General features: G+C 39.3%; 1 protein-coding gene across 3 annotated transcripts in view; it reads right to left on the minus strand.

The window, feature by feature from the left end:
* Positions 1-13,677: 13,677 nt before the first annotated feature.
* The window catches only part of ANO8 (anoctamin 8), a 138,187-nt gene continuing 135,065 nt past the window's right edge, over positions 13,678-16,799 (minus strand). For all 3 annotated transcript variants that reach the window (XM_063455362.1, XM_063455361.1, XM_063455363.1), the window contains one exon: positions 13,678-16,081. In XM_063455362.1, the coding sequence (XP_063311432.1) occupies positions 15,425-16,081 (657 nt within the window). In that variant the 3' untranslated portion in view covers positions 13,678-15,424. The remainder of the gene's footprint in view (positions 16,082-16,799) is intronic.

Raw genomic sequence — 16,799 nt, forward strand, 5'->3', positions numbered from 1 at the left:
AATCTAACCAAAGCAGTTTTCAGATCAGAAAGCATGCACACATGCAAAATCTAGAACGACACCTTCTTGTTGATGTTTGTAGGGCTTTCAATAGCCTAATTTTACAGAAGTTACAGAGTAGTTTTGTTAAGTCCCAACACTTCTTTTACAAATATTCCGCAGTATTTTGCTGGCTCATTCTCATCTTGATGACAGCTTTGCTTTTTTCGGAGATTACAATGTATTACTCTTTAACCATTGATCCAGATCTGTATTTATACCCTAGAGCAGGGGTCAGCAACCTATGGCACGTGTGCCATGAATGGCACTCCTGGTGTCTTTGGACTGCACTCAAGGCTGCCTGAGACACACACACAGGCTTTGGCCTATCAGGAGATCCAGTGGTACTTCAGATATCTGTTAATGCAAACTGAGCACATTGCAGTAAAAAGAGGAAGTGATCTCAGATCACATCCTTCAAGCACTTGTGAACGGAAAATCGTACTGGAGTAGAGCTCCTGCCCTTGATCTGCACCTGGCCAGCCCGGTCCCCAGGGAAGCCACGCACATTGTTTGCATATACACAGAGCTGCAGAGGATGCCTCACCATACAAATAATACAAACACACTCAATCCCCACAAACACAACCCCACTGACAATTCACATGCACACACAACCCCCAAGCAAAAAGACCAAATCACATGCAATACCACACACAGCCCCACAAATACACACCCCACACTATGACATGTCATCCACATACAAAATGCCACAAGTAGCCCACATACACAGCCTACATTTATATGTACTAAAACAAAAAGGTGATCATAAGCCTAATAGGCTTTTGTAACACCAAAGAAAATAGTTCTGTGGATGTTGTTCTGTACATAAATAAATTAAATTTAAAAATAAACCATTTTTATTAAGGGCATCAAGAACGATCCCAGAGACAAAAAAAGGAAACTTAAAACACCAACACATCTATACACACACTCGGGAGACTGGAATATATTACACTAGATTTGCAGATAAAGAAAGGTGTATAAAGGGGAATATGTAGACTTGTGTGTATTGAAAGTCTCTACCCTAAATATAAACCACCATAAAACTTTTTGCCAAGAGAAAAAATATATATATATGTTACACTGTTACTGTCTATAACACTGCTACAACTAACGTTATGCTGGATACTTTACAAAGAGCTGTTGTCACACTGGAAATACAAAACTCACGAATGGATTTATACCGAGGTTCGGCAAACGATCGACGGACCCCCCAGTTCTTGGAGTGTGCCGCCACTTAACCCCGGTCACCTTAACCCCGGTCACTTCTGGAAGTACCGAATGGCCGACCACCCGGGTGGGGAAGTGTGCCGCTAATTGATCACCCAGGGAGTTGCGTTTTGCGGTTAACCGCAAGCTAATTGACGACTCGAGGCCCGTTCGTGTCGGATCTCCCGATATGGAAACTACCGAGCATGAAACGAACAGGGATCACCTACGACCAGGCGTGTGTCCTCAATCAGTAGGTGTAATGTTGCGGTTAATTGCAGATTAAGTGCCCCTTCATGGTGGTCCCCATTCGTTTACCAAACAGTGATAACACCCAGACAGAGAGCGGGAATTCGTATATTACCCTAGCCGGGGAGAGTTCCATAAGATCACGCCGAGGTACCGCTGCCTATTGTCACTGCTAAAAACATGGCCGCCACCTCGTGTTCGGGACAAAGAACACACGAAAGACTTTGTATCCAAAAGACTGAATGTTATTCGTGAGGTCTGAGCGCTATTCACCTGGATGATGCACTCAGACCTGAGCTATATAATGATGGGCAGGATGTGAAGGATTCCTGGTAAAATGTTGCAATTATATATTTTCTACTGTTTTCCCGTATGGATATTCCACGTGGGATTTTGGGCCCTTGGGGATAATTGAGACACACTAGCCGATTTATTATCCCCAATGAGGGAGGGGACTTATTTCAAAAGATACAGTTTATTGTAATTGGTTGATTGTATGTTTTGTCCCGACATGCCACCCGACCAGAGGGGGCTGTCCCTGGACCGGGAACGTTTGCATAAATAACGCTGTCCTGTGTCAGTAAAGCCAGTTCTGATTTTGACCCTCAAATCGCAGCCTCAACTAGCTATAGCTAGTGGGAGATTCTACACTTGCAGCTCTCTACCGATTACAGCTCCGTTCGACTCTCCGTGTTCGGGAACCAGGACATCCAAACGATCCAACCTCCTGCTAGACCGGAGGCAATCGTAACAATATATAATAAGCTCAAGGCTTGAGTGTGAAAGAAAGGATCCTCACAAATGATAGTTGCAATGTCTGACTGTAACTCTGTTGAAATAGATACAGAGAGCCCCAGAAAACAGTCAGCAAAATGTATCCTCCTATTGGATCTAGTAACTGTAGCAAAAGGAGAGGTACTCTTATATACAGAGTGTCCGCTCCGTAGACCTTAGTGAGGAGCTGAAATACAAACAACTAACACTCAAGATCTGCTTGTATGAACCTAGAGAGTAGTGAGTAGAAAAGTGTCCTGTACCTAAAGCTCACAGCGGTAGGACAGCTTAAAAGAGAACTCTACTATTGAAAAAAGAGTATCCACATGACTAGCCTGATTAAAGCTATCTAGAGATACTATTAATAGCGATTCTATACTCACTAAATCTACTAGGGTAAACTAGTGATCGATCTAACATAGGCTAGAATCCTAAACTAAACCATCTCCCCCACCCTGTGGTAATGTCAAATCGTGCTGTGGTTTAAAAGCAAAAATAAAGCATAGGACCTAACGCTCGTTTCGGCGCTGCTAAAGCGCCTTTGTCAAAGGTAACTGTGGTACTGCCCCAGACCGAAACTTATACTCAGCTGATAAGTACATGATAGCCAATCCGTGCGCCGGAACGTGTATCCAGTTCGCGCCAAAATTCTCCAGCCGGCTGAACGTCCATCAAGTTCCACCGCTCCGCCCCCAAATGTCATTGGGGGCGTATCTAATTGATTTGAAAGGGCCGGGGATATATCATGTCCCACAGTAAACCCGTGCCCCGCCTTCATGTGGAGTGTCCTTCCACGGGTTCACCGTGAATTAATACAGCCGTCGGTGTTCACATTTGCAGTGTAAATACATCGCGGTATTAAAAACATTAGTCATATGTCAGTTGTTTCCAAGATGCAATAGATGGTATCATTACAATCCTCACATTCATGTTATGGAGAAAGTGGCATACAATATTGATAAAAAATAAAGAATAAGGAAATCCAATGTCATGTTACAAATGGCTATAAGTATATACTGGCATTTTAATGTGAATAGTCTGTAGCCTCACTCCAACTTGAAAGATAGGACATAGTGGCTTTTCATTTAGCATACACAAAATATGGGTTTTATAATGAGAATTATTAATGGCTATGATTAGGGAGAGAGAAATTATGTATAGTATTCCTGTTAAGTCCAGTAGCCATTTGAGCCTAATATAATTACCGCTTACTGAAATAGTGAATGGGAGCCGAAAGGAGAGATTAGAATATCTAGAAGGATCAGATCACGAAAAAAGATGATCCTTGATGACTATATTCAAAGAGTATTCGATTTACAGTTACGTAGGGTCTGTAGGTATGTACCATTATGCTAGAAGTCGCTATATGAAATTATAAACAGACTTAATTAATAATTCTAAACAGATACAACATAAAACATATATATATATATATATATATATATATACATATTTACAGGGGCCAAGCATTTATTATATACATATTATGAGTCAATAAACGGGGTAAAGGTGAAACCTCATTCAAACCCTTCGGTGCCAGGGTGTCGAGTTTATAGATCCAATAACATTCCCTTCTTTTTAGGGTCTGATCTAAATCTCCCCCTCTTTTACCCATTTGAATTCTTTCAATTCCTGCAAATTTAATACACTTGGGTGTATCCATATTTTGGAACCTGACATGTCTCTCGACTGATGTATCTCTGTTTGAGGTTATCGAATGGATATGTTCCATTATGCGTCTCTTGAAGGGGCGTATAGTTTTGCCCACATATTTAATGCCGAATTTGCATGTCAGTAAATAGATTAATCCAGATGTATTGCAGTTAAAAAACTGTTTTATAGGGATTTCAATGGTGTTTATGGAGTTTGTCAGAAAAGTCGTAAACGTGGCAAATTTCTAAGAGATAATGATGATTATAAGAAAGGCACGGTCTATAGGCGCTTTAGGAAAACCACAAGGGCTGACTCAGATCAATACATGACATCTGACTACGAAACATCAGATACGGATAATGAACAAACCCCCGCCTCTACCAGCAATTCGAATGTACAATCTAATAAGGGAAAGGAGTGGCTTTTTTAGGGCAGCCCCCCCGAGAGGGGGAAATTCAAACCCAAAGACAAACCAGGTACAGGGGAAGAGCACGCAGGCGATATTAGTAAATGATATGAGAGTCGTAAACTTGTCAGACATCATTCTTACCCCCACACAAGTTAAAGTATTGATGAGAGGTTTATCCTTCGTCCCAATCCCTCCATTCAATTATTTTGAATGGATTAAGGACATCAACCTGTTTGGGAGTAGATTAGCCTTACATAAGTTCTTCAAGATAAGAGATGACAAAAAAGCAAGCGAACTAGGGTTTAATCCTAGAGAATATCAATGCTTACAAGAATTAGTATCTCTTCTAGAGGACAACGATACTAACCCTACAGCACCCTATACTGACCTCTGCTCGAGAAGCAAGTTTACACCTAACTTCAGAGAATTTAAAAACATCGACATGTTTATAGACTCTACCACGAACATGATTAATAAAATTAACACAGACATGCTTACAGTAAAATCAAGAGGCAACCTTCCCAAGATAGAATGGAAAGCTCTATGTGAACTTAAGAACAATGATAACATCATAATCAAGCCTGCCGATAAAGGCGGTAATATTGTCCTAATGAATAGGCAACATTATGTACAGACAGCTGAATCCATTCTCAATGACAAAGAGACCTGCAGAATACTGACTTCAGACCCTTCACCTAAATACCAAATGGAGTACAAGACCCTCTTGGACCAAGCCTTTGACCAGGGTATACTGACTAAAGAAGAATATGGTAGTATCTATATAAAAAATCCAACTACTTCCACTTTTTACTGTCTCCCTAAAATTCACAAGCAACAAGAGATACTGACAGCAAGACCAATAGTATCAGGCTCTAATAATTTTACGAGCAAGGGCAGTATATACGTGGACAAGATTTTACGTCCTTTTGTGGAAAGCCTGCCGTCATACCTTAACCCCTTAAGGACCAAACTTCTGGAATAAAAGGGAATCATGACATGTCACACATGTCATGTGTCCTTAAGGGGTTAAAGACACAAAGGACACTTTGAAATGCCTTACATCACTAAAAGTACCAAAGGGAGCAGTACTCTGTAGTCTGGATGTGGAGGCCTTATACTCCTCCATACCACATTCAAGTGGTTTGGACCATACGGAATACTACCTGAGGAAAAGAGGTGTGGAACACAACACTCATACAACATTTGTGTTAAATCTGCTGAAGTTTATTCTAACACACAACTTCTTTCTTTTCCAAAATAAATACTATCACCAGGTGTAGGGGACTGCGATGGGGACATCTTGTGCTCCAGCATACACTAACCTGCACCTGGGATGGTGGGAAAAAGAGATTGTGTTTTCTGAGTTTAATAACAGATTCACCGACTATGTGTTTCTATGGAAGAGGTACATAGATGATGTCCTTGTCATTTGGACAGGGACTAGTGAACTCTTTGTAAACTTTGTAAAAGTACTTAACACGAACAATCTCAATTTGAGATTTACAATGGAATTTGGTGACCAAGCACTCAACTTCCTGGACTGTACACTTATGATCACTGAGAAAACCCTGAGAAACTGCTATGTTTATGTTAGGGTTAACCTCAGAGAAACTGCTATGTTTATTTTAGGGTTAATCCAGCCTCCAGTGGCTGTCTCTTGACAGCCGCTAGAGGCGCTTGCGTGCTTCTCACTGTGAAAATCACAGTGAGAAGACGCCAGCATCCATAGGAAAGCATTATGAATGCTTTCCTATGAGACTGGCTGAATGCGTGTGCTGCTCCTGCCGCGCATGCGCATTCAGCCGAAGAGGAGGAGGAGAGCTCCCCGGCCGGCGCTGGAGAAAGGTAAGATTTTAACCCCTTCCTCTCCCCAGAGCCTGGCGGGAGGGGGTCCCTGAGGGTGGGGGCACCCTCAGGGCACTATAGTGCCAGGAAAACGAGTATGTTTTCCTGGCACTATAGTGGTCCTTTAAGGAAAATATAATAAATGGGTGAGTAGGAGCCATGTCTGGCTGTGTATAAATTATAATACTAATCCTCTGTACAGAGACTTCCAAAAGTTAACTAGAGGTAGTTGTGCCAAATAGAAAGAAGGCTGTGTTGGGAGAGATCACCCATGCTGGAGGAAATCATTCTTTCTTGGTCTAGGGTGACATTATGATCACCTCCAAGAATGAACACACTCTCTGTGAAGGACTGCAGAAGCCCAAGTGTACAGAATAAAAACAAGCTTGGTTACAGTTCAGAGTGTAAATATTAGCAAACATAAATCTTTGAGAGACCATAGTACCTTTAACGAACATAAAACCTGCCTGCTAGTCTGGAGATGCGAATAACAAAATGGCAACCCAGGGTCTTTTTATTAGAGTAGGCATTGGCCATAAAACCCAAAGGAAACCTGGAATCTCTGAGGACTGGGGCTGACCCCTCATGGAAATGCTTCTCCTGAATAAAGCCTATAGAGGTTCCGCTGGAACATCCTTCAGCAAGCCTAACTACTTCTCAAAAATATTTAGACCATTGGCAGTAACAGTTGGGAAGCAATGCGAGTACTGGGTGAAAGCCAGAGATTGCATATAAACTAAGTACATCATGCGGGCTGACTGGGCGAGCTAGTTCAAGGCCTCATCCAACAAAGCTTAACCCACATGTCTCATTCCTCCAGGCTCCGTGAACCAGAGGCCTGGTGTCAGGCACGTCTCAGATCTATAGATTGGCCCTTAGCTTCAATCCGTTACTGCTGGCTCCTCACAGCAGTCAGAAACGAGAAGACCCGCAACAGACAAGTCTAGGAAGGACTTGGCTTGGAAGAAATCCATAACATCTGGAGGCCTGGATAAAGCATGCAAAAAGGCTGAATGGAAATCCCCATGTGCAGATCCAGAGTTCTGTTTTGTTTAGGAACAAGGCCCTATGGGCCTTCAAGGTGAGCAGAGACAGGTCCTAAAATACCACCACCTCCATGCCTCTGAATAGTCAGGTAGATTGTCGATATTCCTTGAGTTTGATTTGTTCCTTAACTAAATAGGAATAAAGGCAACAGATATTGTCCAAAGGGGAACCATTCGGAAAGGGCAAAGAGCTCGGTGGGCTCAGTTGAAGGATTTTGTGGAACAGGGCCTGCAGTGTATTGGTGAGAAGCTCCTTTGAAAGCCTCTACAGAGGCCACAATTCCCCTTTATTGGATCACCTGCTCTTGTACATGAATGCTAGTGTCCCTGCACATAGGCCTCAGCTGCATTTATCCATTATGGAGGCAGGCATGTATTTCCGAAGGAGGGAGGTGAATGCAGCACCATATTGAATAAGAATCTTGTGATGCAAAGGACTTGGAAGATCGGGTCCCGCTACCCCCTGATTTTGCAATGGCATCCCTAGTGAATTATTCTAAACCCATAAGGATGGATGTGCATGCAGAAAATGTGGATTCTGTCTCGGGATAGCTGGAACTGTTCGTGTGCATCCAACGTGGTCAGCAGTCAGGCCACCCCTCCCCCCCCAAACTAGAGTAACTTTAGATCTGTAATCCATTCTGGAATCAAGCTGGATTATGGCCACACTAATTTCACTTTTCTACTCACCTGTATTTATACAAATAAATCATATGCCTTTCTAGACCCCTATACGTTTGTATTGCTCCTAAATAAGCCAAAATATTTGCCTCACAGGTTTAGTGAATAAACACTGTTTTTTGTTACATATGGCTGAACATATTATCTTATATACATCTTTATTTTAATACTGTTATTATATTGGCTTTGGTCTATACATTGAATACACTACCAAATTTATTTAAATAACTCAGAATTTTAGTAAACTGAATCCTCCAGCTGTAATTCTAACTAAGATAGATAATTTTACCAAATCAGCTATTTTAATTTAATATGCTAACATTTGAGTTTAGTGAATAACCCGGTTATCATGGGGGCGGAATATACTTTAATATGGTGCCGCACCTTTCCGTCATTGCTCAAATTAGAACTCACTATAAAATTATCAGAGTAGTTACCTCGTTGCCTTGGACACTGCCAGCCAATAGCATGTACAGTTCACTAGTACCAGTTTGGAAAAAGAAGACCTTTGTTCAGTAATAAAAATACATTTTCTTAATGCACTTGTAATAAATCAGACTGAGAGTTTTTGTTGAAATATATTTTTATTGCATTTTTTGCTGATTTTACAAAAATATGAGAAAATAAATTAAAGAAATAAATATCCCCATTCCCAGGCTGTTGATTTAAAATAAGGTAAGCTGATTATGTTATCGGGTTCTCCGCTTTAGGAGAGGTACAAATATTATCACACAAATCTGCAGGACTCAAGTGGAGAAAAGGCCTGTTAAATGATCAATTTTGTTTAATTCTTAAGTGTACTAATGACAAATTTATGAGTTTCTGTCGCAATTGGAGGCAGTGTGTACTAATGATATTGATGTGTTTATGAACAATAATTACAATGACACACAGTGGGTGTGACCAAAAAGTACTCAATTACTAATACTAGTAATGTTTAAAGGGCAGTCCCTCCCAAGACTAATTTTAACCAGCTATATTGCTATATTTGTCTGTTTCACTTTGAGCTTTGATTTGCTACTATAGTGCCATGTCTATTAGACTTCTTCTTTATTTATATACTATTTATTATACAGTTAGGTTTAAGAGTTGACAACCTGATTAGATTGTTGTGCCTAGCCAAATTAATACATAAATCACTTGTCTTCAGTGCATGACTTAGGTAACTACAGTATTTATTTTGAATACATTAAACAGACTGGGAAATGATTTGGGGTCATTTAACTCCCCACTCTGTAGTTCTACAGAAACAGATCCATCATGGTTTGACTGTTAGCAGTTACATGTAATAACATTTTAAGTTCGTTTTTTTTTTATTGTATTACCCAAATCACAACTAGTTCATGATGACACTGCTAAAGAAGAACACTGATGGTTTGAAAGATGTTTGGTGTGAGATTAACGGAATCTAAATTAGATATATGAATACCATTAAATTACAAGCTTTGAAGACTATTTAAAGAGACACTCTAGGCACCCAGACCAATTCATTGAAATGAAGTGGTCTGGGTGCCAACCCCCCTCCCCCCCCCTTCCCCCCTGTCCTCCATGTATTTACCCTGCTGCAGAAAACGTGCCATTCTGCATAACACAAATGTTTTTATTGCAGGGTTTAAATGCCTCTAGAGTTACTAACGATGTAAGAGCAGAATAAAACTCAGAAAAAACATCTGATTGGTGTAGTGCTGGGTTTTGGAGCTGATGAGTACCAGCATACCAAAAAGCATTGGACTGGCTGAGATCATCAATTTCGATGGTCTTAGCCAAGGAGGCAGATCTTCCCAATGGAGACTGGCATCACAAGAGAGAAAAGTTAAGTAAAATACACTTTCTTTTTTTAACTCCCTGCAGGTTGGGTGGATCATCTAAACTGCCAACATGGCACTATAGCTTGTATTTCTAACACTGTCGGAATACAAGCTATAGTGCCCTGGTAAAGTTCAGGAACGTCTAAACAACAGCTCTAAGTGATTTTAAAATCTTACATTTCTAATTTAAATTTGATGTTGTACTCACTGATGTGTTTAGTAGCTTTACAGATGAAATTGCTACTGTATACCTTTTATCACAATAATTGTCTTAAAACTTTCAGAGCCCAAAACAACTGTAATGTGAGGATTTCGCTGGTCTATTACCAGAACCAAATCTTTGCACATTTCAGATCAGAAAATTTTAGAAGCAGTATGTTTCTTTTTGGCAATAAAAGCTGTCAAGTAATCAAAACTGTCAAGTAATCATTAAGCTTAAGTAAAATAATCATTATTGATTTTCTCATATTTAATTGTTGTAGAAGTCACAAAGTGTAAATAAAACTGTAAATATTCGCATAATTTGAAAGAAAATTGAAATAGAAAAAATAGTAAACTAAACCCTACTGTTTGACTGAAATGTTTAGTGCAGAGAACAGTATGGTCTGTGTAACTGTGAATATATCCTACAGGAAGTGCAGTCTTTTGAAATAGTTTTGGTGAAGATCTGCACTGGTCATCACTCTCTTTTGAAGAAAATATTTGACTCGGTTTCATTAGTACACAATGTCTCTCAGGAAAACAGTTTTAAACTCAATAAGTAGTCTTTACACACATCAGCCCTGCTGTAGTTATTGTTCCTTGTAGCGTGTCATCGTCAGCAGATACTTTAATTTCATAGAAAATGAGTTTATAGCCATTTCTTAATTTTTATTTAGTTTTAGTTGTTAATATTAGTCTAAATCCTTTCTTTACTGGAGTGATAATAGTTCCACATGCCTTATCATAAAGTACACATTTCAAGTATCTCCCTCCAATAGTACAAGAAGAGTTTCCAATACAGCAGCTGATAATCATTAAGGAACTCACTTTTCCCATTTTAATTTTTTTATTTTAAGCATTGTTAACAAAATTATTATTTTCCTTTGCATAGATATGATTCACTTTTTTAGAATTCTGAGATTTTCTTTTTAGTTTGTATGGAAAATCTTCCTTGTGAGATGGAGGCATACATGGTCAATTGTAACTAAGACAATGAGCACAAGACAATATAACAAGGATCTAGCTATATCTAGATGTACAGGATGCGGGCAAGACAAGATATGAGTTGAGATAGACAATCTCCAGCCCTGAAGGTGCTGTGGTCTCCAAATCCCAGCATGCATCTGGAGGGAAAGAAATTGCCTAACCCTGAATAGAATATAAGTGGAACTGATAGAACTCTCAAATCAGGCCATCAGGCAGCTCCAAACAGTCAGCCTGACCGAAAAAGTGAAAAAAGAGCAATGTTACTGTAGTAAAGTATGTGAGTTCAGACCAAAATATATGCTGAGGGAAAAGTGTCTCTATTGAAGGTGTCTTGTAACTTTGTAAGGGAAACTGGCAGGTATGAGGTACTGACTGGTGAACATATGTAAACAGCATCAAAAGAACATAAATAGCACCAGATTCACACACCCTGGCTGTAGCAATGAGTAATGACAGAACCATTATTGATACACCCCTAACCAGGATAATCCATCTTAACTCCGAAATATTTGGATCCAAAGACACACACGTGTGTGTGTACATTCTGTGAGTAGGAACCTTCTTCATTTACAAGTATTTAATGTTAGTGTCAGCTTAAGTTCTTACTAGGCTATTATAAGGATAGAATTAAAATGGGACAAAAATAACCATTGTCCATTTGAGGTTCTGTTGAGAAGTAAAATTAGCCTGGTGACGCATTTCACTCATACTGGAAAGCATGAATAACCGACTGTCCCATACAAATGCCTGATATGGTTGGGTGTCAAAGATGATTTTTACGCTCCAAAGCAGAAAAATCTGGAAAGAGACCTTCTGAAGTGAGTTTTTTTTTTTTTTTCTAACTTTTCAAGATCTATATATATTTTTAGCCCTATACTCTACTGGCTATAAAATTACTTAAGACTGCTGTATTAAGAACAAACCGATTTGCTGACAATGTAATTTAACAAAGTCCTCATTCTTTAAAACTGATTAATATTCGTATTGTCTATTGAGCTGGCTTGACCTTAAAAACAAAACGTGGTAAAACTTCACATGTAGAATATGGTAAATTTGACCTTTTTTTTTTTTTTTGCTGGTAGCAAATTGCATTAAATGCCTCAAAGGTTTTCTTAAATTCGTTCATTATTTGCCCCTAGAAAGGTCTGTTGAGCCAAGGCCTGAATGAGGATTTGATCATTCCAGACCTCAAGCTATTTTTGAACTGTTGTTATTGTGTGTAGCGGTTCAATATGCAGCTGTGATCTAAATATTGCTACACAATTATTTAATTTATTTTCAATGAATATAATAAACTCATTGCCTGTAATTTGTTACTGTCTGCTTCTTAACAAATGCACAGCATCGCATATCTCTCCCACACAATAAAAAAAATAATTTGAGATATTCACTTTTGCTCTCTCTTATATAAAGGCATTTTTAAAACGGATACATGAACCAAAGTGTAATGTTCGGTTCTCCATGCAGTTTCTTAGACAGTAGTGGTAATGTCCTTTTATTTCCTAAAGCAGCTGGAGGACTAGACATCCCTACGATTAGCAAAGATTTGCATATGTTTTGTCCTACCAATCATTTCCATTTGTAGCTAAACAAATCTGTATGATTGCCTAGTACAAATATTAGCCTCTCACCCGTTTAACATCATCTTGCCTTGACTGCCTCATCCCTTTAAAATAAAACTACTTAGTACAGGTACAAATATCCATTGATCTTCTTAGAAGATCGAGTCTCCACCTTATGACATGGCTATTTTATCTCTTTAGCATTTACCAAATATCTTTCATCACTCTGTTTTCAACATACAGTCCAAGGTGGGAAACACCCATGATAGTCTTGGCGGGAAAAAAGTCAATAATACTTTTACCCTAGTGTAGTTATTATGAATTACTTTTTTTTTTTTTTAAACGTATATTATTTGTCTGTTTCGATTTCCTCAATTTGGTTTTCTGTTGTCATGACAACATTTTAGAATGGACTGCCTTGTTAGAATCCCTCCAAAAGTAATATAAATATCTCAGAAAAACACAAGACCAAAGAAATCATTTTTTTGATGATTTCTAGAGACTCTCTAGCTTACTGACTAGAGTAACATTACTTCTTCTTCCCTGTATTTCTCACCTCTACCACCTCAAAGAACATAAAAAAGAGAAAAAAAAACTACTTTTTCTTCACTGTCTAAGCTAAAACAAAACTCAGATCCCTTCACTTGCTATGTAAACTCCTCAGAAACTCCTAGATCACATTAAACTGTTTATGCTTTTTTTTTATCAAGGCATTCCATTTTACGCCTGCTGGCTCACACAGCATCATCTACCATTACAAACACTTCTGACAGGACCCCTTATTTATAAACCACTAACATCCACAATTAGCACCGAATATTGCATCTTATCCAATGCAATGGCAATATTTCTGTCTCTATGTGAAACCACTAAAGGTTACAACTTTTTTTCAACATTTTCAATTTCTAACTTATGCATTAGCAAAAAGGAATGTCCTTTGATTTCATTTATTAAACTGGGAATGGTAGAGAATTATTAAGACTATAAGCCAAAACCCCCAAGCCAAAGGCTAGATCTGTACTTGCTTTATATGTACCTATAATAGGCCTGACGCACCTCTGTTATATGTGGTCAGAGGTGAGATGGCTCTCATAATGCTCTCCTATATTGGTAGAAATATGTAATGCTGTTTAAAGATCAGTGAACTTTATTCTATGCAAGCTTAATAATTTAATGGTAAACTGGGTTAAAAAAAAAGATATCCCCAAAACACATTACTCATTGCTCTCTTTTCCTATTGTAACATATGTAACATATTGACACATGGAAACTATTGCATACATCATTAAAATGATTTTTCACACCGGCCTGCAGAAAAATCTCTCCTTTACTGTAGAGATAGTGAGGTACGGGCAATGAAAGGCTGAGCTGGCAAAACAAAATTATCAAATGCACTTGGAGCCTAGTTCAAGTCAAATAGAAAACATGCATTGTATGCTAACAGAGTCCCTCACTCCCTGCGCTAGTCAGATCTTCCACAATTTGCAGAAATGGATCGTGAGATAGAAAGACATTTCCTACTCAACACCAAAAGAACATTCAGATTTCAGTGGCTGAAGTGGAAACATACCACTTACATCAGTGATGGAAGTGTGTGTGTGAATACCAGGGTTATTTACTAAGGTAATAATTGTCCGCAATTCGAAGTCAATTGCAAATTTAGGTCAAAATAGTTAAACACAGCTGACTTGGAGAATTTTTCCAATTCACCTTTTTGGGGAGGGGGGCATTAACCATACAATTTACATTGCATTACTGACAGTTTAAACGTTTGTCAGATATATAGGTCATCTCTCAGAACCAAATGCTGGGATAAAAAAGGTATTGTGTGTTTGTGTGTGTGTGGGTGGTGAGTTTATTTGCCTTTTCAACATTTTTCTGACTTCTCAAATAAAAATCTTGATGAGTGTACCTCTGATAAAACAGTATGGATTTGTCTTGCTGCCAGATACAAAAAGTCATTTCAGCCACTGAAGAGATCTAAATTCCTCCATGTTCTAGTCATGTGAAGAAGATGCCTTTCATTAATGCTATTAAAGCTCCTTTGCTGTTAGAGGAGCTGCCCTGCGTTGTGTAAATATGAACCTTTGGCAGCAAAGGGTTTAAAAACATTAAGGAGGTGTTGGGGATTACCACAGTCAGGGTGATTGGCCTGCACAAACTTGTCTGCAGTAAACTGCTAAAAATCTAGGTGTTAACCTCTCTACAGCCACAGTGGCCTGCAATAAGGCACTGCATGAGATCTTCAAACATCTCCTACAAACCGTGTTTTATTCTGGAACCCTTCCGCTGTATTGTGAGCCTGTAGTTATTTTACAATTCAAAAGGGAGAAAGTCATGGAAACATTTACTATAGAGAAATATGGACGATGTTCTGCTGGACAACAACGAATATCTCCACCTGGCCCATGGCTAGATGTTAAAGATGAATAGGCTGACCATCTCTACTACTGGTATGCTCAGTAAAATTATGCACCTTGACATGTCCACAACAAGGTGTTACGAAATGTATTGGTTATTTTTAGCAATCATATAGCCATGAGTATCTTTTAGATGAAAAAAACCTCTGCATTGTACCTCATTCTAATACCGCACACCATGTTTTCATGACTAATGGAATTAATTTATCAAAACCTGGAGGTGTATAGAGATACTAAGCATCATTAAACAGCACAGCATGTTCATTGTGCAGAAGGCTAGAAGTGTATAAAGATACTCAGCATCATTATACAATGCAGTAATTTCTTGCCCCGGGATTATACAAATGTACACAGTAATGCTCTGTATCACTGGACATTGGTGACATTTTAGGCTAGTCGATTTCTTCCCTCTATGAATCCAAAGGATCCATGCGAGAGAGATTTCCTTTTCACCCTCTTGCTTATGACAAACTTCCAACAGGGCCTCTAGACCTTTACGCTGCAAGAAGAATTAAGGTGATTTGAAGGAAGGCAAGGTTCACTGTTTATGCGGCCTAACCTGGTCCTCCCCATCATCCATGGGTATGTCCTCTGAAATCCCATTAAGCTGGGACTTGCCAGGCACTGATCCATCGGAGGAGGGAACCACACCTGCTGCCCCTCGTGGTTGCGTGGAAATGGGAGCACCAACACCATTGCCCCCCATCTGTCCTTCTCCCTTACCACCAAAGTTAAAGAGCTTGCCAGGGTGAAAAGGCTTAGTTGGAGAGTGGGCTCTCTCTGGTGCTGCTTCTCTCCTTGTCTCTGGGGATTTTAAGAACTTAAAGTTGAGGAAGCTTGGTATTTTGGTATCTCCTCCTGGAGGCGATTGTGGAGATTTGGCATTGGTCCCTGACAAAAACTTGCTCTGCAGGGGGATGATTTGCTTAAGTTTTAACACATTATTGCTGGCCAGCAGTGAGCTAGGCCTCTTCGGTTTGTCATGGGTGATCCCACCAGAAGAGCCGCATGGCTTAGATTTACTTGTGTTCTTTTCATGGGATTGTGAGTCTTGTCCAGAGGATCTTCCTTCTTCCCCTCCCCGAGACTCACGCTCCTTTCGGGCATGGTAATCAGCATGCCGCTGCCGTTCCTCTTCTTCTCGTTTCCTGCGCTGTTGTTGCTGGTAGCGGTGCTGTGCCTGCCGCTCATGTTTCTATAAGTAAAATTGTATTTATTAGTATTAGGCACATATTTTAAATTAGCCATGCCCAAAACAGGAGGCAGTAAAGTGCAATCCTGTAAACCAAGAAAAGCAAACTGCACAATCTTTGATCAAAGTGTTTTCTCTAAGAAGTGTCAACGTTCTGACCTAAAAACAAGTTCGAGTAACACCTATGTCAAAACATTGCCCCCTTTTTTTTTTTTTTTTGAGGGACAATCAAAAGCATACTTATCATATAGAGACTGTGCTGTTTGCTTTTTTTCCCTCATGTTTCTGTAAATAGAGAGAAATAGTGTATTTAAAACCTAGCTCATGTACCTGTCTATATAAAAAGTGTGTATTTGTAACTTGGGTTAATTTTGTCAACTAACAATTTTAGTCAAGATTTAGTTGACAATTTAGATGACTAAAATACTACTAAAACTAAACTTTTTTTTAGTCAAAAGACTATAACTGAAACTAAATTGAAATTTCCCACCAACAAATTTATACTGCAGAGAGGAGCTGTGGAAGGGGCAAAAGAGACAGACCAAGGCTTGGGAGAAAGACACCTAGAGGGGCTGAGAGGACACAAAGAGACACAGAGGGGCTGGGGAAGGGACAAAAGAGAAAGAGGCTTTAACTAAACCCATTAGATTTTAGACGTGTTGACTAAAATCTACTCGAGATTTAGTCTACTAAAATACGACTAAAACAATTCAAATGACTA

Source organism: Pelobates fuscus, chromosome 5 (assembly GCF_036172605.1).
Source record: "Pelobates fuscus isolate aPelFus1 chromosome 5, aPelFus1.pri, whole genome shotgun sequence".
Taxonomy (NCBI): Eukaryota; Metazoa; Chordata; class Amphibia; order Anura; family Pelobatidae; genus Pelobates; species Pelobates fuscus.